Genomic DNA, 21,686 nt, shown 5'->3' with positions numbered 1-21,686 from the left:
AAAAGTTTGTGAACTGAAAGACAGTCAGGGGGCTGATTAAAGTGTGAGACACTAAATGAAAATTTATTCAACAATGAATAAAAATAAATATTTTATCTCCAAAAATAGAAAGTGCAGACACATTTTTGTACATGTTACTTGCAGTTAAATGGTACTGAAACATGTCAAAATGCATTCAGGTCCACTCACTCTGTGCGGCAGAAGCACAGAGGCGCGACACGGCCTGGAAACATCAGGCCAAACTCATCACAAAATATCAGTGACACAATGTGGAAAGTTCTCTTTGTTTTGATGCACATCAGTAGAATTAGAGTCTGTCCCTGTGTGTTTAGCACAAGATAAAAGATTTATGTCGATACAATATCACTTGCTACCATATGTGGCACAGGAGACCACCACCCGTTGTCAAACAATCCTTTGGAGAATATAAAGCCTTAAACTGTACGCTACAGAATGGGGGTGCTGGGAAAACATGTCCATATACATACACTAACTCAACTTTAGTGTTGCAAAAAAACAAAGTTGGTAGTAGTAAACGTTTAGGTTGCAGTATCCAACCTTGCCCCCCAGGAAGACTTTCATACTTTAGAGATGAACACGTATAATGAGCTGTAATGACACATTATTGAATGTTTTTACTACATATATATCCTCAAAAGTGAGTAATTTTTTTTAAAATGTCCTGCATTACAAAAAGGAATTTATTTGCTTAAATAAAACGAAATAAAAGATATCAAGGCACAGTCATTATGACGAACATTTGGAGTCAAAGAACAGAATAACTTCATTCAAATTCAGTCATAAAATAGGCTATGATTATAGAAAAAAAAAACTTAGTTTGGAGTGTAAATGGTTCTTAATTTCAAATAAATTCATCATAATTAACATTTTAAATAAAAGCTACATTAAAGAGATGTAGCTTTTTTAAAGCAGAAAATCTTTCATTAAATCAAAATGAAATGTGAAATAATTTGCTACAGTTAAAGGGAAAGGTGTGGTCACACATGAAAGTCTAAACATTATCTGGTCTCTGACAGCACAAACACAGCCTGAGATATTATTGACTAAATGTGCTCAGTGAGAAACACCTTGAAAAAGTATTTTTGTTGTTTTTTTTGTGAGCAGACATACTTGAAAGATGAGAAAAACAGATACAAAAAAATAGTTTGTAGGAAAAGATATTAAAAAACTATAAAAGAAAAAAGGTTTGCACATAGCTTCAGGTAGAACACAAAAGACTTCTGTTACTGGTAAATTGTTTGATGAACTGGATACATAAAGAAGGTGCATGTAAAGTTAAAAAAAAATCTACAGAATGCATAGTCTTTGTTGAAACGTTTGCTGTCTTTCCGCGTTTTGTTTGCATCAAACTTCGATTCAAAATGCATAAGCATATTTTTATTTAAGCGACAGAAAAAATATTCAAGTTTCCAAATTAACCAAGGTTACAAATTTCCAATTGACTCATTTTGCTACAATAAAATAAAGTCCACATAATGTTGACAAGGCTCCGCCTCTAAGCCTTTTATGTTCATGCTAATGATGCACACAAAGCTAAAGGACAGACTGTTAAAGGCCACATGCAGGTTTTAAAAATCGGAAGGAAGAATATGAGTGTTAGTAATTTGTCAGAGGTGTCAGTTACACTGGCATCGTTATGAAAATACCTGCAAATATAGACCTGTTTTTGTATCTGTCCACTCATAAAGAGGAAGACTGGAAAAAGTACAGTTTGACATCAACTTGAATTACAAAAAAAGTACAACAGGTCAACTCTAAGACAGAATCACACAAGGTTTAAGTTTTGCATCATGAATTACTGAATAGCCTGAGAACCTCCCAACCTACTGAATAACATGCTCTCAAACAGTGTTTTATTACAAACTGAGTGCAGCCATGCAAGAATCACCAAGATGCACATTAATACGAGGCATTAAATGTGTTTTTCACTTTTTAGGAGGACTGAGAAATATTTTCTCTGTTATAGAGTTTGACAGAAAAAGATGGCTACTACAGTGGGGCAGCTCACGGTCATTCATTAACAATGAATGCTGTACAGGAGTTGATAAATGAAAGGACGTTGAACTGATTGTGTTGCAGGATCTGGTGACACGTGCATAAATGTACCAATACGCTGTGCAGAAAAATCCATATAAAACTTTTAAACCAAATTCTTCTGGCAGGTCTCAGGTGACCCGTCTTCAACGTGCAGGAGGCAAGTTTTGATTTTTATGTATTACTTTGAACAACTATCAGGTAAAGTAGCTTAAACATACAAATACACAGTTAAGAAACAAGTTGATTATTTCCTCTAAACATTTTCAACGTTCAGGATCGCCATTATCTGTCAATGCTTCCGTTAAATATATTTACGTTTTCCTGCAGTACTTCTGCATAAATGAAAAAATATCGGAATCTCAGCAAAGTTCTTGAAAAACATTGACATAAATTACTTAATCCTTGGCGCAAACAAAGAAATACAATTAATATTAGTTCATTCGTACTGCAGGACAATAGAGGACTTCTGACGATCCATCCAACAATGCATAGCAGGATTCATTTGCTCATGTTACAGGCTCCATTAAACAGGTCCCTCCTGGTTTGAAGTGGTCAGGGCTTCTGAGCACGTGTTCAATCCGTAAACTCTTTGGCATCCGTTTTTTTCTCTTCATTCCTGTGAATCAAAACTTACCGAGTCAACTTTCATAAAAAACCTCGTTCATCCAGTCCTTTGGTTGTCACCGGGTTCCATTTTGCTGTAGATTTATTGCTGTTATGGCCTACACAGAAAAACGACACATCCTACATCAGTGCTTTGGCTATATGTTAACAGCACAGCAAAGAACAATGGTTCAAATCGTTTAATTTTTTTATGTGGACATACTTGTTTCAGGTTTGGCTTTTGGCACATCCTGTGAGTTTGAGTCGTTGGGGTATGTTTGGCTGATCTCTCTGCGCTCACTCACGGTTGCAGTCCGTGGCACTGTGGCCGAGAGGACTAGAGGCCTCTGGTTGTGGTACTTAAGACGGTAGGTTTCCGTCATACAGTTATCCACGTTGAAGTAGGTCGTCAGAGAAACTTCTTGAGCTGGCGCTGCCTGCTCCGCTTTACCCCCAGCAGGTCTCTCCTCACTTTCACATGATGACTGAGTACTCCTTTCAGGGTCAGAGCCTGATTTCGAACTAGCATCTGAGAAAGTTCGCAAACTTGACATGTCAGTCTTCCGGTGAGGGCTGAAGAAGTACGTAGATGAAAGATGAGGACTTGATGAAAAGGGTTCTTGAAGCGTCCTGGAGCTAAAGCCATGGCTAGCTTCACCCTGCTGAGAAATCCGTTGCGAGGGTCGAATGTTTGGCGACCCTGTTGGACCGAGCTGACGTAGACTGTTCGGTAGGAGAGCTTCTGCAGGCCCGTTGTTGGGAGGGTGGTATTGCAGGGAAATTTGAGGGCACTGGGAGTCGGAGGAGACAGCCTCACTGTTACTTGAGAGATAAGTGCTTTCTCTGTCCTCAGACTCAGATAGAGCAAGATCATCTGAGCTGTTCCATTCAGAGCTACTGGTTTTTGTCATGTGCTTCAGGGTTGTACTTTCTTCGCTGTGCCCTCTGAAGTTTGTCAGCTCCTCTAACTCGCTGTGCCTGTTTTCAGAGCCAGCAAAGTTCTTTTCTTTTCTGGAGATGCTTCCATACTTTGATTTACGTCTACAAAATAAAAAAGAACAAAATATGATATTTTATTGTTTAAAGAAAACATACTGAAATATAATTACAAAGGATCCAAATTGAAAATATTGTACACCTGTAAATTATAAGTAGCAGGTTCATTGAGAAACAATCATTGAGTATTGAACCATTTATCAGTCATTTAACTGTAAGTATAATAAATAAATAAAATTCATTCATTTTCCAATCCATTAATTCTCCTTTGGGGTCACAGGGCTGCTGGAGCCTATCCTGGCTGCTTGTGGGCAGGGAGCACCACTCTACCCTGCTCTGTTGCAGGGTAGGCTGTCCACAATCACACCCGTGCACTCTCACATCATTCACACCTAGTTCTGGTTCAGGTCCCCCAGCTGGGACTTGAACTGGGGGCCTTCTTGCTGTGAGGCAAGGGCGCTAACCACTGCGCCACCGTGCAGCCCATAAATATAATCATTTTGGAAAGACATTTTGTCTCAAAAAAGAAAACAGCTTTATTTAGAAACAAAGTGATTCTGATCTCAATGGCTCCTTATCTTGTTAAATAAAGGTTACAGTTCTCTACATAATGAAAACAAATCGTAACATCTGTTCAAATGAGTAATATTGCAATTTTTTGTTTTGTTTTTCTTATATAATTTGATCGTTGAATTTATTTCTAGCTATAAAGAAATTACCTATACTTTTGTTTTCACATAGATGCTAAGTTAAGGTCATTTTGAAGCAAAAGTAGTTTGATGCGTAGTTGCATAGATAGGCTTTCAGGGGTCAAGACTTCCTAAAATCCAGTTTATTTATTCATTGCCAATTCAGAACTATGGTGGTCTCAAGGCACAACCATGTTCATTATGGACATCGAACCCAAATTTTGCTCATTGCTGAGAAGCACTTTCCAGCAGTTTCTTTCCCCTAATTTGACTTTGATTGAGCTCTTTTCTCTCGGCAGGATGACCAGTTTCCCATGATGTCACAAATCCAAGAGAAAAATTCAACAAATATCTTTTAGTGTTTTGATAGTTAGTTAGATAATTTATTTTTTTTGTCAAGGTGGGAGAAGTGATTATTTTTGGAAGTGGTAAATGAAAGACTGCAATTCTCAAAAGTGAACAATACCTTGAACATGGACTGAACTTCTGATGTGGAATTGAAGGTTGATCATATTTTTTTCCCTGAGGTCTGGGCTGATGTTTTCCTGTAAGAACCAAAGGAAGACCATTACAAAAAAAAAGATGTATGCACTTCTGTCTTTCTGTTCATTTTCAGCCATCAGTTAATTAGGTAAACATACCTGTGCATGCTTAAACAAAATTGACCTCTTTTCGCTATGCTATCTTTGGTTATTATGGTAGTTTCCCTCATTTTTCCCTAAAAGCCATTTTTATTCTGTCTTATTCAGGTCATGCACACGTTAGCTAGATCTGGTGATTCCAGGTTCTAAATAAACACCTGATCCTGGTATACATGGTGTTTATAGCTAAGAAGCAATTAAAGACATTGATAAAAAAAACTAGAGAACCAGAGAATTTTTTTAAAGATAAACAAAATGATTTATTTCCCACTAAAAGGCTGTGAACCTTTGAGGACACAAGGTGGCAGCAGCTAAGAGTTAAACACATCAGATTTTCCCAAACTGACTCAATCAATCACAGCACTCTCTCTACACACCAGCACAGACAGACAGTGCGACAGTGAATTTCTTTCTTTTAAATATAGATGTGCTTTCTTTTCTCTTTGCTGTTGCCTCTGAGAGGTCCATGCAAGGATAAAAGCTTCCACTCTTCCACTCCTGAGGCACATGGTCCAGCATGGAGTGCAGAACACTCCGAGTTCAGCCTGTAAACGAATATGTGTGGCAAAACCAGCAGCAGTGTCCAGCTGTGCCGCCTGAGAGAGCTTTGTGGGATTATCATCAGATTAATACCTGTGCGTAATCGTCTGGGTAAAAAAGTTAAATAAGCATGTTGGGGCTTAGAAATAACCCAAATACAAAACATGCATTAAATTGTATTTAAAATCTCTTTATAAGAAATCTGGTTTGTACAGACAGAGAAAGGGAGGGAAAAGGGAAAATGAGAAAAGTTTAATGGTAAGAAATCTAGTTGAGGATAGCAGCTCGACAGGTTAGAACGGCGATATACAGAAACTCTTCTTTAGAATGCTTTTTTAGATTTTTGACTTACCATTATGCGGGGGGGAGGACGTCATGTTCGTTTTTGCACTGATGCCCTTTTGATGCAGCTGGCTGGAAATAAAGGAAAACACACTTGAGCATGTCTACAAGCTTTACAGCTAGGAAATACCTAAAGAGTGATGTACCAAAACACTTAAAAAATTGCATTTCACAAAGGCAAAAGTACAAAGATTCTAAGTTCACATTTAAAAAAAAAGACAAATCAAAGCAGATTTTAACATATTAAAATGTATTTGTTTTTTTTAGTAAAAAAGCTGGAAACTACACATTTCAGGTTTAATTTACAGTTTATGTTTTTATTTTATTTTATTTATTTATGTATTTGAATTAGGACAATGCATATTAAACAATGTTTCAGCTGCTGCTTTAACATAAATATGCCAGAGTTAGCACAGGAGCTAAATTTCATCTGTTGTCCTAGGACAGGATAAAAATATCAACAATTACATTTACAACACAATGAAATAGCACAATATTAGAGGTAAAAATATTTACAAAGGTTATTACAATAAAAAGCAAGTCTAAAAATTCCAAGACAGTCACAGAAAAACAACAATAACTAATGTTTGCAGGACTGGTTTGTTTTTAGCCATCGTTTAAGAGCTGTTTGGAAGGTAGGGTAGTTTTCCCAGTTCCTAATGTGCTGTGGCAGTGTATTCCATAACTGTGTGCCTCTAATTGACACCACTGTTTGGCTGAATTTAGTCCTGCGCCTTTGAACATTACAGTCCCCTCGAGTTAAAGCCCTGGTGCCTATTCCAACATTTGTTTTTTTACTTATAAATTATGAATAAATTATGACTCTAAGATACATTTTCATCTAAATTTGTTGTCACTTGATGGCATAATAAATGCATGCCATACCTTTTAAATTAACAGGGTTAGACCGGACTTAAAAACAAGGTCTTGGCTCTGCAGCTTTTTTAACGAGGAGGCAAAAACAAAGAGATCACTGTTTGTTTTTAACTGTCCAGTCGTGTCTATCTATTGCACATAGAAATGCCTTGATAGACTCTGGTCATAAACAAGTGTTGTGACTTTGCAGGGTTGTAATGATCAGTTTTGCACGACCAGATACTTGATGCTTTGTTGATTTGCTAAAGTGCTTGATACTGAGATCCTTTCATTTAGTTTTTACCAGGAACCATATCTATATGTAATGTTTGCAACTACCTGTAGTCAAATTGAACTTTTTGTTTTAAGTAATTTTGACAATTAAGAAGTTTTGCAAGTAAATTTAAAAGTTTCCAGATAAAACACAGTTAACAATAAAATTAATCAATAACAATTATTAGTTAAAACCTAGAGATGTATCTATACAGTTCTGCATTTTATGATAAAAATAATGTTTTGGAAAATCTAGAACATTTTTTTATCACAATTATTCATATTAATGTTTTAAATTTATGGACATGCATCTAAAATATAAAAATGTATTTTTTGAGCAGTATTTATTTTTTCTTGAGCTTTAGTGTTCATGTTTTACAGTTTGTGCTACTTTTAAGCATTTCTTACCTTTGCAAGTATGCCTCAGGTGTGGATCTCTGGTCTGGTCTAATGCCAAAACCATCAACGCCTGGAGAGTCAGGATTGGTGGAGCCACTGCTGAGTCTATCACTGCTCTCATAGCCAGACTCTGTTCTTTGAATGGTCCAGGTATCACTTCGCAGCAGAGGCTTGGAGCAGCCTTTGAGTCGGCTGTTCCTCTGTTGGCTGACCTTGCTCTCTGACTCCATAGAGCTGTGACTGTCAGTTTTTTGCCGATGTTCTTCCTCGTAAATTGTCATTAAATACTTTTGTTTGCGTTCATCTACAGTTTGTGCATGTTCGTGCGTGCTAACTCTTTGATCAGAGCGCCCTCTTTCCTGGGATACAGTCTTGCTGCTGTCTTGCTGCTGCTGACGCCGCTGCTCCAGCTCGTTCAGAACTGTGTCCACATTCAAAACCTCCCGGATGGGCCTCCAGGCGGGGCTATTCTTGTTCCGACTTCCTGCTCCTTTGTCCCAATGATCATGGCGGCTCTCCTGATCAGAGTGACCTTGGGACGTGTTTGACTTCCGACTATTTTGCGTACTGCTGGACTGTCTGTGAGGCTCCTGAGGAACTCTGGATGAACTGCTAGACGGCTTTTCAGAAAAACTTTTGAGAGGCCTTGGTCCATTCTCTGGTGAGGCTGCAGATCGTGCATTGGTGATATCTGAGAAAGGCAGAAAAAGCAACTTTTGATCAACTTTTTTTTTAATGAGGGGCTGATGGTCTTTGTATAACAGAATTCTTTGATTAAATAAAAGTCACTTAAAAAAAATGTGTATTAGATTTTAAAACTAATTTCTATATGAGGTTTTATAGAACAAAAATTTAAATGCCAACTCTCAAATTTAGATTTCCTTTATTTCTTTTTACTTAATTTGCATTTGTGCAAGTTAAAGGTTGATGACAACTCACACTTTTAAAAACATCTCCTATTATTGGACACAAAAAGAATTTTAGAAAACAAACCGCTGTATTTTTTAAGACTTTGATTTTAGTGAGAAACCAAATTAACAAAAATACATTATGACTGCTGATCTCTGTAGATGTACATTCCTGTCTCTTTTTCTTAGTACAGATTGTTTAAAACAGATCACTTTACCTTTGTGTTGAAGCGGCTCAATTCTTTGAAGTCCTCTGTCCTTTGACGTTTCACTTGGTCTTTGCAAGTTCTCCATGAACGGTTCACGATATTGCTTCGGACTGCCAAAAGGATGTTTCACTGAAGAAAAACAAATCAAAAATTATGTTAGAAACGTAGTTAAAACTTATGAAACTGCGATTTTCTTGTCTATTTTTTGTCATATTTTCTTTTTGATTAAATTTTTGAGTGTCAAGAAAAAAAAAAGATAAAGGTTGCATTTTATTGTAAAAGCAGACCAAAGAAAAATCTTACAACACAGTGGAATCAGCTGAGTATCTCACTGACTCACAGATATCTCACTGCAAAAACCTGCTAAAGCATTCATAAAAAAATCTAGATTTTAGAATGGCCCAACAGTGGAATCAAACCCCCACATGCTCCCAGTCTTAGGGCAGACACTCCACCAGTCAGCCACTGAGCTGGCTCATAGCTGCTTCCCGTATCAAGTATTCTATCAATGTACGGTGAAGAAGGGAAGAGAGACAGTTAATAATTTTTTATGCCAATAAAAGATGAATGTTGTCTAAAATTATCTTCTGTTTTTGGCCATGGAGTCTCTTTACAGTAGCAGCTCAAAGCACTGTGGCTGTTTGAACAGTCTGTCAATTTGAACATTTTTGCATAAAAAAATCACATAAAACCTAAAATTAGATATAAATGAACTGATAAAACAATTAAGAAATCCGTAATTTTTTTATCTAAAAAGGTGAAACTAATGAATCTTTATTCACAGTTAATTCAACTTTAAGTACGTAAATTTCAGTTACATGCGCCTGGTACTGTTGTTTTCTGTTTAATATTTGGGCAATCAACATTTTTTACAATGATTTTAAAAACAAACATTTTATCAAAAGATAATACTGTTTGGAGCTGGGTAACTCAATTTGAAACACAGACCATTTTCTGTTACAGGAGCAAACGTCAGTGATTGCCCAGATGATTTTAAACCCTAAAGATTCTGGGGGGGAAGCTCATGGACTGCTTTGCTGGCAAGATATACCTTTAATTATCTAATTGCTGATGCAGCAGATCTACATCACTGCAGAATCCAAAGCCACTTTTATATATGATTTTAGATGTTTGTCCTTCAGCATCCAAAACATGACTGCAGGTCATGACTGCATCAGACAAACAGTCTGAATATGAGACAACCATCTAATGACCTCTGAATTGCCCCTAATTTTAGTTCTCTGCATGCTCAGGTGTGAATGTTGTTGGCTCCTTGATGGCATCCAGTAGCACAAAAACAACTTACCTTAAACTATAAGCAATAAGGCCTGATATCACTTACAACAATATGGAGTAATAGATCTCCATTTTTTAAACAGCTTTGAGATGATTCAAATACTCAAAAGGAGCCAATTTGTCATTATGTCAGTCATTTCTGACACATCAGGATTAAGGTATCATAGGTGGCTTTGTCTTATCTTCTGCATCTTTCTGAAAATGAGAACAGGAACAAAAATAAATCTCACAAAAGAACAGATGCTGCATCATTCACTGAGATAAAACAAGGCGCTGCTGCCTCTTCTACTAACCCTGAGGTGTGTTTTGCTTTGGCTGGCATGCAAGTGACTGTAAAAAAAAACTGATGTGATCAGCCTTCAGATGAGCTTGTTTGTCTAACAGCTGCTGTTTTTACCTTTCATATCACTTTTTGTCTTTTAGTGGGAACACTACAGATTATAGCACCCTTAAAAGGTTTTTCAGGTTTAATCTCACTGAAAACAATACATCAGTTCGACCATTTTGGAACACGATGAAGGAAACACATTGCAGTTTTTACTGTGCAAAATTTTCCTTATAGAGAATTCTGACTGCACCTTTGTGTTTCTCTAACATCTGCCAAGTAATTAACTAATGCACACATGCATCTTGCTGCCTGAAGTTAAGCAGGTTGTTATGCAAGTTTATCACAATAGAGGCCAGTTGCCATCATTTACTGCAGCTGAAATAAGGTGCACAAGAATGCACTACAAAAAATTAGAACTCCTGCTGCTGTGCAGAGAAAATTATTCAGACTCCACTAAAGCATGCAATGTAATAAAATGTATCAGATGAAGCAACACCATGCATTATTATATGAAAACACTGACTGAGAAATGCACACATGATCCCCCATATGCATTTAGAAATTGAAAGTCCTCTCTGGTTATAGAACTAAATCAGCAACCTGATCATATGTTACCAAAAAAAAAACAACAACTGAAAAACAATAGAAGAAAAAACAAGCAAAGTGGTTAAAGTCCCACTTTGTGACCTAAAAGAAAAAACGATCTTGTGCATTTACAATTTTAATTCCTGAAACAAAAAGTCACATTTCTCCAAGTAGCCTACTAATAAACTAGACTTGCTGTATTCTTTGTTTTAGCATCCTTTAACTACCATATGTTTTGGACCATAGGGGGCCACCTGACATCCTACTCTACAGTGTCGAGACACGAAACAACTACTGAAACTGGAAAGATCTGACTGCCCAAAATGTCAAATAAAAAGTATCTTGAGAAGTGGAAAGAAATGAAAAAAAAATAAATAAATAAATAATGGGAGGGGCGAGAGCTGAAGAGCCAGACCATGAGTGCATTTGGCCACAGAAACAGGGATTAGGGAGAGAGGCGTGGGTGGTAATCTGCGTGCAACAGAGGCATCATCCTCATTTGAAGTTCAAGCCAGCGCATAAGGCCAGGCAGTCTCTCTTTCCATGGTTTCATAACTCAATCCCTACGGTAGTCATGACAGTAACCTGTTTTTCTCTGAGAAGATCCGGGCTGTTGCAAATACTGGTAGATTTAAATTTTAACCTTAGAATTAATTATTTTAGGCTCTAAAAAACGTTTCAAATGTTACAAGAATGTAACATTCTAGTGTTTTGGTAATCCGTAGAATTAAAATAACATTGATTGCTCAGCCTTGCAGTCCATCATTTACACCATACATTGTTGTAACAGTTCACTCACAAAGCTAAGGTAACCATTAAATCTGTTATATAGCTACACCAACATCAGCTTCACCAAATTCACCCATAATTCTGGTGTTAGGTTCTATTTCATGCACAATTACAAACATTTCAATGAACAAACAAGATATTTAAATGCTCACTGAAAGTTTAAGCAATAGCCACCGAAAAACAAAATTTACCTCGTTGTTGATGTTAAATAATGGTAAAACATTTAATATCTTATTTATAAATCTGAAGTCAGTCATACTATAATGCAATATGTTTTTCTTTTACTATTACTGTACCAACGCAACACACTTAAGTGAGCTTGAACAGGGTGTTGGCTATGGCTGAAGTGGATTGGTAACTACAAAAGTTAGTTACATTTCATGTCCACCTACTCCAAAAGCAAAGATTGATTTAAATTGCAAAAAAACGTATATTATTCTTTTGTTGTTGCTGGTGAACTGTTTTGGATTAATTATCGTTACATTCAAGTGAGTCTCTTATAATTTCCAAACATGGAAACATTTTTGAAGTGAGGTTGTACATGACAGTCAGTTTATGGGGTTGCATATTGTCCCCAATTGTATGGTTTCTTATATATACAGAGCTACTTATGAAGTCAATGTTCTATGTATTTGAAAGATTTAGGCATTAGACTTAAAAGGGAACACCTTGACAGCTGTTGAAAATGGAGTTTAAATTCACAAAACTCTAAAATACCGACAAGTTTTTCTGTATATTAATGTTTTTTTATTATTTTTTGAGGTGATCCAAACACTTGATGATACAAAGGTTGAAAGCTTGCAGTTTTAAAGCAGACAGTCCTGTGTAAGACACCCTTTGTCATATCAATACAAGAATACAAAAATGAAACACCAGATTATCACAATTAACTAGAAACAATATAACAATATAATAAATATTGGGGGATATTTTTTTATTTTTTTATTAAGGCTTGGTTTTCAGCCTTTAATATTACTCTTTTAGTGTAAATATTTTTTTACCTTTTAGATTAACTGATTAATAATACTGTAAAGTTTGCTTATTTTTGCATTCAGAGGTTGACAGATTTGTTAGCCTTAAAATATGTTATCCATGAAAACGTTAAACATTTTGGAACTCTTAGAAGGTGCAACGACTAGTAATCAAAAGCTGTCTTACTGGTCACGTCACCATTTACATGGGCTTTGTATCGTGGACACACGGTGGTTTGTCGCGGTGCATCTTCGTTAGAGACCGGACTCCCCTCAGGATTAGTGTAAAACAAAAGGAGAGGTTGGAAGTGTCCTCTAATGCATTTAGAAGCCACGTCCTTCCATTTGGATCCAATCTATCAAAGAAAAAAGTCTGACATCAGAGCATGTTACACAGTTTTACAGGTAGGACACTCAAAAAATGATTTTAAAAAAGGGGTTTAATCACAGTTGTGCTAACCTCCTTCACAGTGGCATCATCGAAAAAAATCCACTTTGAAGATTTGGTGTGATATGCAAAAGCTGAGTAATGTTTACTTGAAAAGCAGATCATCCCCACCAGATGCAGCTCACTCCGTTTGGCAGCTTCATCAGTGACCCTGTTGAAAAGCTAAAAGAGAGAATACGTGATTCTGGTTCACAATATATTTTTTATTAAAAAATATAGTATATATAATATTTGCTTTTTTATTTTTTAAAATCGCAAAATTTTACTTTATGTATTCTGTTTATTTAATAAACAAACTGCTTAAGAAAGCAGAGGATAATGCCATGTAACAGCTCTTACCCCATACAAGTTTAAGCGGGGGCTGATGGAGCGGATGACATCGTCAGTGAGATCAGACTGTTCAGCATCCCACACAAATCCGATGGTCACTATCTCAGGGCAGTTCATAAGAACCCGGCGGATCTTGATGCTCTGGCCACAGTCACTCTGAAAAGTAGAATGTAAAAAAAACCCACAGAAGACAATAACATCAACAAGCAGAAAACCTGCCATTTGTCAGGGATATAAATACAAAAAATCACACTCTGAGCAACACTTAAATCTTTTTAACTTTCAGTCTGTACGCATGTTGCATAGTGGTAGAAGTTGAGACTAGGGAGTTTCAGGTTTAGGTTTTTATGCAAAAGAGGAGTAATTTTCCCTTAAATTAATTCTAACCTGGTTCTAACCTAACTCTATTTCTTTGGATGATTTCACACTAGGACTGTTTGGTCTGCCATTAGTTTTCATTGTTAGAATGATTGTTTGGGTTGGTGTGAGTACTCCTCTGAAGTCTGATATGGACCAAACAAGCACTCTGTTCTGCAAATCAGAAAAAGAAACTGTCTCAATAATAAATGTGATGGAGTGAAAACATTCACACAATTCCACTCGAAAAACTAGTCAGTTTTCGTCAATGAAAAAAAAAGCTTTTTTCTTTTCTTTTCTGCTCAGTTGTCATTTAAAGAAATACTGCCAGCAGTTGAGCAGAAACTTTTGATGTATCCAGGAAGTTTGCGCTGCTCTTAAGATCATCTTCTTACATATTCTAAAAAGAATTCCCAATGATCTTATGATTATGATTAGGCTGTCTTTGGTCAAAATCAGAAAACCTGTTGTTTTCTAGGACATATTTTCTGCAGAGCGGCAATAGTTCATTAAAAATTCTCCTCTAAATTGTAGGCAGGACCTAGGCGCAGAGTAAGCCTGCCTTCATTTCCCATCATACCTTTGTTTACACTATCTCACAGCCCCTCACAACAGCAGGCTAACATTAGGGGTGCAGCAAGAATGGTGAGCAATATTGGATCTATCCAGCCGTACAGTTTAGAGCCTGTTGGAAGCTCAGACGAGAAAAACTGTAATTTGTAATTATTACATAACAACTACAAGCTTTTCTAAACTGAATTCTTGGTCTGCTCCTGATTCACAACAATTTCTCAGATTCATGAATGAATTTAATTTCTGTCTCAGCTAGTAAATTAAATTTAAGACACACGTTGTGAGAAAATTGACAATTTCATAACATTTCTATAAGAATCATCAAAATAAATGTAGTATGACTGAGTGCAGTAGGACTAAGTGTAAATTGCAAGACATCCTGTATGGAAAGAAAAGTGATAAGGTTTGTGCAATAAAACAAAGACTTCTGTCTGCACTTTGGTACTTACTGTGTTTTTGTCACAGGGATCGAGTACAAAGAAGACTCTTTTATTCTCAGGTGACCAATTGAATTTGTATAAATAAATAATGAATGTGAGCCCTGCAATGTAATCAATATGACCTGTTTGCCTAGGGAGTTCCTTGGAAAACCATTATCACACATAACAGAGCTCTGCTCCGTCCACAAATGCGACCCGAAACTGTTATGTAATCTAGAAACCACCTAAATACACCATGAAGAAGTCCTGCACAGTTCTCAGACAGAGACATAGAGGACACATGTTCCAGGGTCAGAAAATGAATCACTGGTTCTATTAAGCACACCTGTTATAACATATACATATATATATATACAGTTATAACAAATAAAAGATATAACCAAAGCAGAAACCTATGTGACAAAATAGTGCATGTAACATGAATGACTTATGTGTTATACACATGCAAAGAACATTTTTAAAACTGTATTCTGCAGTAACTTTGCAGCATAGAAGAAGAATTTGCTGTCATCAGTGTTGTAGGAGAGAACTCCTCTGCCTCCACACCAAGCACTTCTCCATCATCTATTCACCCGTCCAAATGAAAACAATTTGCTTCTTTGGTTCTTTTTAGTCATTCACTTATTTTGTTTTCACTATTATGTACTTTATTATTTAGAGGGTTATATGATAACAAAACATCCAAGATAGTCACAAGACTGTGCCACTCTTGGTGTCTTTGGGATTATGCAACGCTACATGCTGTAAACATCTGCATCCAACATCCAATCCAGCAGCACAAACAAATGACACGCCCACATTTCACTGTCTAGCAATAAACAAAAGTAATACATCCAAAACTTAACATCATACACTTCTTCAACAAACGTATCCAAGGCAATAAAGTAACAAATACATTCAAAACAGTCCAAAATTATTAATGAAATATTTTTGACTGACTCCTATAAATGTGTCTTTTTTACCCTTTTTTTCTGCAGGACACTGTAAGACCTCACTCTAGTCTACTAACAGAGTGTGTGCATTAGGCCAGCAGCAAAAACCTGTCTCCCTCAGAAAGTTAAATGCAGGTCACGATTTTGGAAATTGGATGACAACCACAGGGCTAAGCAGCTAAAAATTGTATTCAAAATAAATGCAAAAATTCTATTCTGGCAAACCTGTAAGGATGAAAATAATCAGATATGATAAAAATGAAAAACCTAAAAGAACCTTTGGCAGTTAACAAAAAGTGATGCAAACCGAAAAGGGAGGAAGACGTAACGAATGCAGATGAAAACATGTAGATAAGCCCTTGCTGCTATTTTTATCCTAACTCTGGTTTGGCATCGTTTCCTTCTGGCCACTTCAAGTACAGCACCACAGCACTGAGTTTATTCAATTCAGTTAAGACCATACATTTGGTGATCATCTCACACTAACAAGTTTGAACCAGTTTTTTAATAAAACCTTTACATAAAGTATAAGTCTTTTTGTAACTTTTGAATTTAGTCCATGAAGAAAAGAAAAAGTACGTAATCATCGAGGTGTTTGGAATTCAGAGATAAATACAGAACAAAACAGTTGATTTGGAGTGTATCGGTAACTTACGGGGCAGCTCCGCAGTTCTCCTGTGCTGTTTGCTGCCTGCAGCAGTTCTCCAAACATGTCAGACCGGAGGCGCTCGTGCTTCCCCAGCATGCGATCAACCTGCTGGCTGGAAATCAAGAAAGTATGAGTTGGGTTGTATGGGTTGTGTCAAGAAGGGCATCTGGCTTAAAAATGTCTGCCAAACTACCTGTGCAAAACAGTGAAAGCTGAGTCACTGTGGTGACCCCTGTGCCGTAAGGTGAACAACAACAACATGTACTATTATTATAGCACCCCACTATATAGTTTTGAAGAAACTACATTTTCCGAGAAAATTAGACCTTTGTTTGTAGAGAACAGGTGAAGATTTAGGACTTGACACAGCACACCACAGCAGCGTTAACTGATCAGCCGAGGTAAAGAGTTTACTAAAACAGAGCAGTTACTAAAAGATACACCGACCCTCTTAAAGTCAATTTCAGGGTCAGAAGTACAAACTCCTGCACCTCGTTTAAAGTGTAAAGGCTTATTCTGACAGCTTCTTTTTCTAAAGGAGAATATCAAACAAATGTTACTGAGGATAATTCCCCATACTCACCATAAAGCAGTGGTGGAGACATAGTGTACAAGTTCTGTGAACGGGTGAGGATCTGAGGACGCACCACAACAGCGGCACACAAACTGCAAAATAAAAGCTGTTTATTATCCTAAGTTTTCACTATATGTCAAGCAGTACAACCACGATGGGATCTTTCACGATTTCATTGCAGATTTATAATTATTTTAGGTACCTGCTCGTAGAGCATCATTGCAAACTTCTGGTGAGTAATGCAGGATTTGGAGGAGCAGGCGTCAGTCGCTGTGTCCGAAACTATGTGCAAATGAATTCGTTCCAGGATGTTCTCCTAGCATGCGGGAAAAAGAACAAAAACGGCATCAATACTTGGACAAATATGAGTATATGTCTTGAATTGTCAATTAAGTGCTGATTTTTCTTTTTAATTGGCACTTGCAATCAGAGTGGAGGAAAGCCACATCATTAAAAAACAGGAAAATGTGTTTATTAAAAGTCAAAACCATAGGAAATTCATACAAAACACTCCGCAGCATCATCCATCAAACCAAGTTGAAAGCGCTGCTCATCCTTGAAAGTTTCAGCCAGAGCGTTGCGCAGGCTGTCAGAAGGGAGCACGCGCTCTCTGCTCTGCTGAAACTGGCTGAAAATACTCTGGGAAAAATGAATACACAGATTGTTTCAAGTTTTACAAACACCCCAAAGGAAAACCTAATATTTGCACGGATAATTGGTGCAAATTTTTTGCCAGAGCTAAACTTTTTTTGGTTTGTTTGCGTGGTTTACCTTTAAAGCGCAGAAAATGCAGCCGTCTCGGGGACAGAAGTGACCTGAGAGCTGCCTCAGACTTCTCCTGAAAATGTCCAACTGCCAGAGCACCTTTTTTAAAGGAATAAAATATAAATTTGACAATAGCTGAAAGCAAAATGTAATACATTTTAGAACTAAATAAATTCTAAAAAAAAAAAAGAATTAAAGGGAAAACACAAAAAAGAGTGCTGCAGTGATTTAAAACTTGTGTCTTGATAAATAGATCAGTTTCAATGTTTTGACTGTTTAGTCAGGTACGCTGTTTTCCAAACGTTACATGCTGCAAGTTTTGGATGCTGTGCTTTCAGCCGTCATGGCTAATGGAGCTGAAGCTCGGCTGATTCTGGTCCCTGATCAATCGATGAGTGCATCTCTGCTTCTGTGTAATGTTTGCTAACACAGCAGGACTCGCTGAACCCGAGCACTCAACACAGCAGCTTTCTTAGTGTGACTAATTTTTAGCTGAATGTTTTGGATAGTGGAGTCCCCCTCTTCCCTATTTCTTACTTAACACAGCCAAAACTTTACTTTAGTAAGAAGTTGTTTTACTTTAGAAATCAGTTTCATATCTCAATCAGTTTTGAATTTCCCTCAGGGAAAATCAGGATGGACAAGGGATGCATATCTGAAAGATGTGACGGGTGGAAAAGAAAGGTGGAGTTCAAGCTTTTAATAGAGCAGTCACCTGAACAGCGCTGTTGAGGAAGCAACTGTTCTGCCCTGGCTCGTTCAGCAGACCTTTTGTAAGAGCGAGTGAAAGCATGCTTCCAGGCTGGTAGGATTTCTTCAGGCCTCCTCCGGGTTTCTTAAACATCTTCACCCATGCCATGGAGTTAGAGGCTGCAGCTAAGGGAAACAAAGTGCAATGTCTCTGTCTGTGCTTCTGATCAAGCACCTTTTGTTAAAGTCCACCTCCGATCATCTTTTGACTAATTTTCAAAGCGTTCCCAGTGGTCTTTTTTAGCCAAAATCTAAAAGCCTGTGTCGCTTTGTAAGACAAAGTTTCTGCACAGTTCTAGTTCTAGTTCATTAGAAATTTGCCTCTGAGTTGTGGGCGGGACTCTTAGCGTGGGATAAGCCTACCCCCACATCCTGTCTTCAATTTGATGCTCTTTGCTAGCTTACTTCACAGCTCGGATGAAGAAAACAAATATGTACATGGATCTATTTGTCTGCAAGTGGATGCATCCGAATGGACCACAGCAGGGAGCTTGTGGTCCTCCGATTGTAGTTTCTACATCATTGCTACAAACTTTTTCAAACAGCATTTATCTGCTCCTGATACACAACAATTTGAATAAAGAAATACAAAGAAATGCAATTTTGAGCTTAATTTTCTTTTTATATGTCCTCCATCAGAAAAATGCCACAAGAACATGTTAAAAACACCATTTTCATCAGAGTTGATCTTTAAGGTGGTTGCTTATTTTAACCTCAATCCTGTTTATTTTGATATTTAGCAATAACAGAGACCAAGAGTAATTGATATATTCATTTTAAAGCAAAGCATGGTAGATGTTTGAGCTCACCTTCTCCAGAGTTGGAGGGAGACTTGCTGCAGCTGGATGTGGTGGGACATGGGAGCTGGTGCACTGGCCTGGCCATGGGCTCCATCCATCTCATCCCCACACACCTTCACGGTGGTCTGCGAGAAGCATTGCCAGAATCAGCCACTGAGAAGCCTTGGAAGTGTGTTTTTGGACATTTACTGTAAGCTATGAAAGAATAAGAAAAAGAAAGGATGGGGCAAACGGAGCAGCCACCTCTAGCCAGCCATCCATTGTCTTAATCCACTAAATCCCCTTTGAGGTCATGGGGTTGCCAGTGCCTGCTGTAGGGGAGAAGGCTGGGTAAACCCTGGACAGGTCACTAGCTTGTCGCAGGGCACACAAGCACACACCCCACACACTCACGAAGGGCAATTTAGAGTAATCAATCAACCTGTGAAGCATGTTTTTGGACAGGGGGAGGAAGTCGGAGCTCCCGGAAAAAGCTCATGCATGCACGGGGAGAACATGCAAACTCCACACAGAAAGGTCTCAGCTGTGATTTGAACCAGGGCCTTACAACCACTGCAGCCACATCTGTAAATGTTTTTAATACTTCTAAACAATAATTAATAAACCCATTTAATTTTTATTTTTTTTTCCAAAATAACACAGTTTAAATTTTTACTTTAGAAATAATGAAAATAACCCTTATAGTTCAAGTTACATATCAAACAAGGAACCACTCAAAATACCATCAAAGACACTGACCGATGGAATAATGCTTATGTTTAGCATTTTAATATTTATGTTTTTAGAAGCTGTTAAAGTTTTCCTTAAAAACTCAGCATGTTGCTATGCAGGCCCATAAGGTTGACCATGAGCTGCCAGTTTGTCGTCATGTTGTGTTAAAGGGCGTGTAGCCGTTCCAGAGCTGGATTAGTGGAGCAGTTTTTAAAGCTTGTTTTTTAAAGCTCCATTTCCCGCCGTCAGCGGGCATGCAGACGGCGGTGGAACCGCCTCACGGTTCGCTCTGGACCTCAACTGCTCTGCTTCAGCCACAGCATCTTCAAACACACACACACACGCCACAGCATCTTCAAACACACACACACTCAAAATGCTTCAACTTGCATCCACAATTGGAGAAAACGCGCGCTCTGCATGCGCTCACCTGTGACGGCGGCGGGTACCTCTCTCCTCCGGCCGAGCTGTCAGCGCTCAAATCCCCAGACTTTCTCCTGCATCCCGCTAACACAACGAACAACTGCAGAGAGATGCTCCCCCTGGCGCACGCGGCGCTCTATCTGCGCTGCATCCTCCGACACGCAGCCGCGACAGGCAGGCAGCAGCTCAGCGGGGAACCGCGCAGAGCGGCCAGGATCGTGTTGTTTTGCAGGAAATCTCTCCCATCTTCCGCGCGAACTGGGTCGATGATGGCCTGGACCGGAATGTCCGACTCGGATTAGTGATGTTCTGAGACCTGAGAGGTCAAACTCCGCCCCTAGTGTTTTCTAAAGTGCACTGCTGTTGTATTGTGCTCCTCAGTCCCTGCTTGGCAAATTGTGTGCTGGCGGAAGGTCAGACTTCCAACTTGTCATGATGATGATGGGAGAAGGCATCACATGATCACAGTGGTTTCATAATCATGCAGTGGTGTGGGGACTAACCCTTTCCTGTTTTCCTACTTGTTTTTCTCTGTAAAGACAAAAAAGCAGAAGCATTTCATCTGGTTTAATGTTTTTAAAGCTATAGGATGTAGTCTATATGTGCATGAGTAATCATGCTGCAAATGACAACCTTGAAGTTTGCTCTTTCTTTTCTTCTTTGTCCTCTGTTTGTGGAGAGTTGCAAAAAAAAAAATAATAATAACAGGAAAAAAAACTCCATGTGGGAGAATTTCGTGCTGCAGTAAACAGAAAAGTACAAAAAATTGGGGCAGATGGAGGGCCGTGCAGGGGGAAAGGCTGCAGAGCTTAGCAGGTTGGAAGTAAAGACAGAAGGAGTAAAATGGGCTGAGGCAGTCTGCAGTCAGCAAAATTGACACCAGTTTTTTTTGTGTGTCTCTCTACATTTTAGCATTTGCAAGTTTGTGGCAATTATCAGTTTTTGTTTTTTGTTTTTTATCACAGCAAAATCTTTGTTTTAATCTTATTTTCATTTGGAAATAATGATAAAGAAACAAGCTTAAAATATGCAAAACATATAAGAAGAGAAGTGGGCTATTAGATTATCTTCCAGTTTTGGTCTTAAATCTACACGGAGCATCTTTCTTTCTGAAATAAATACATTTTTGGACAACAAATGTTTTACAGAAAGTACAGAAAAGTTTTGGGATTTGAATGAACAACAAAACATTCTTCGAGGGACAAAATTATTTTTTAAATATTATTTATGGAAGAAATGTTGTTTTATATTTCTCCTGATGTTTTTGGCACAGTTGAACTATTTTCAGGCGAGCTGTCAAAATTGGAGCTGATGTTCTTCATGTTATTTTTGGAGACATTTTTGGAGACATGCCTGTTTTCATTTTGTTGTTGTTTTTTTGCAGTTCTCCATTGACCATTGCTGCTTATAGCTGTAAAACTCTGAGCATTTCCACTAAAATCAGGGGTATTC

General features: G+C 37.9%; 1 protein-coding gene across 1 annotated transcript; it reads right to left on the bottom strand.

Moving 5' to 3' along the window:
* Nucleotides 1-36: 36 nt before the first annotated feature.
* LOC101172628 (inactive ubiquitin carboxyl-terminal hydrolase 53) lies at nt 37-20,889 on the bottom strand. Its single transcript, XM_020699703.2, has 17 exons — nt 20,242-20,889; nt 19,110-19,225; nt 18,266-18,426; nt 17,557-17,649; nt 17,290-17,424; nt 16,988-17,101; nt 16,795-16,877; nt 16,218-16,323; nt 13,270-13,416; nt 12,943-13,092; nt 12,670-12,838; nt 8,523-8,642; nt 7,406-8,087; nt 5,880-5,941; nt 4,813-4,891; nt 2,885-3,702; nt 37-2,780 (listed from the first exon to the last, which is right to left on the bottom strand). The coding sequence occupies exons 2-17, from the start codon at nt 19,201-19,203 to the stop codon at nt 2,704-2,706; spliced, it is 3,090 nt and encodes a 1,029-aa protein (XP_020555362.2). The 5' UTR covers nt 19,204-19,225; nt 20,242-20,889; the 3' UTR covers nt 37-2,703.
* Nucleotides 20,890-21,686: the final 797 nt, after the last annotated feature.

Source organism: Oryzias latipes, chromosome 1, assembly GCF_002234675.1.
Source record: "Oryzias latipes chromosome 1, ASM223467v1".
Taxonomy (NCBI): Eukaryota; Metazoa; Chordata; class Actinopteri; order Beloniformes; family Adrianichthyidae; genus Oryzias; species Oryzias latipes.
This window is presented reverse-complemented; position numbering and strand designations above follow the sequence as displayed.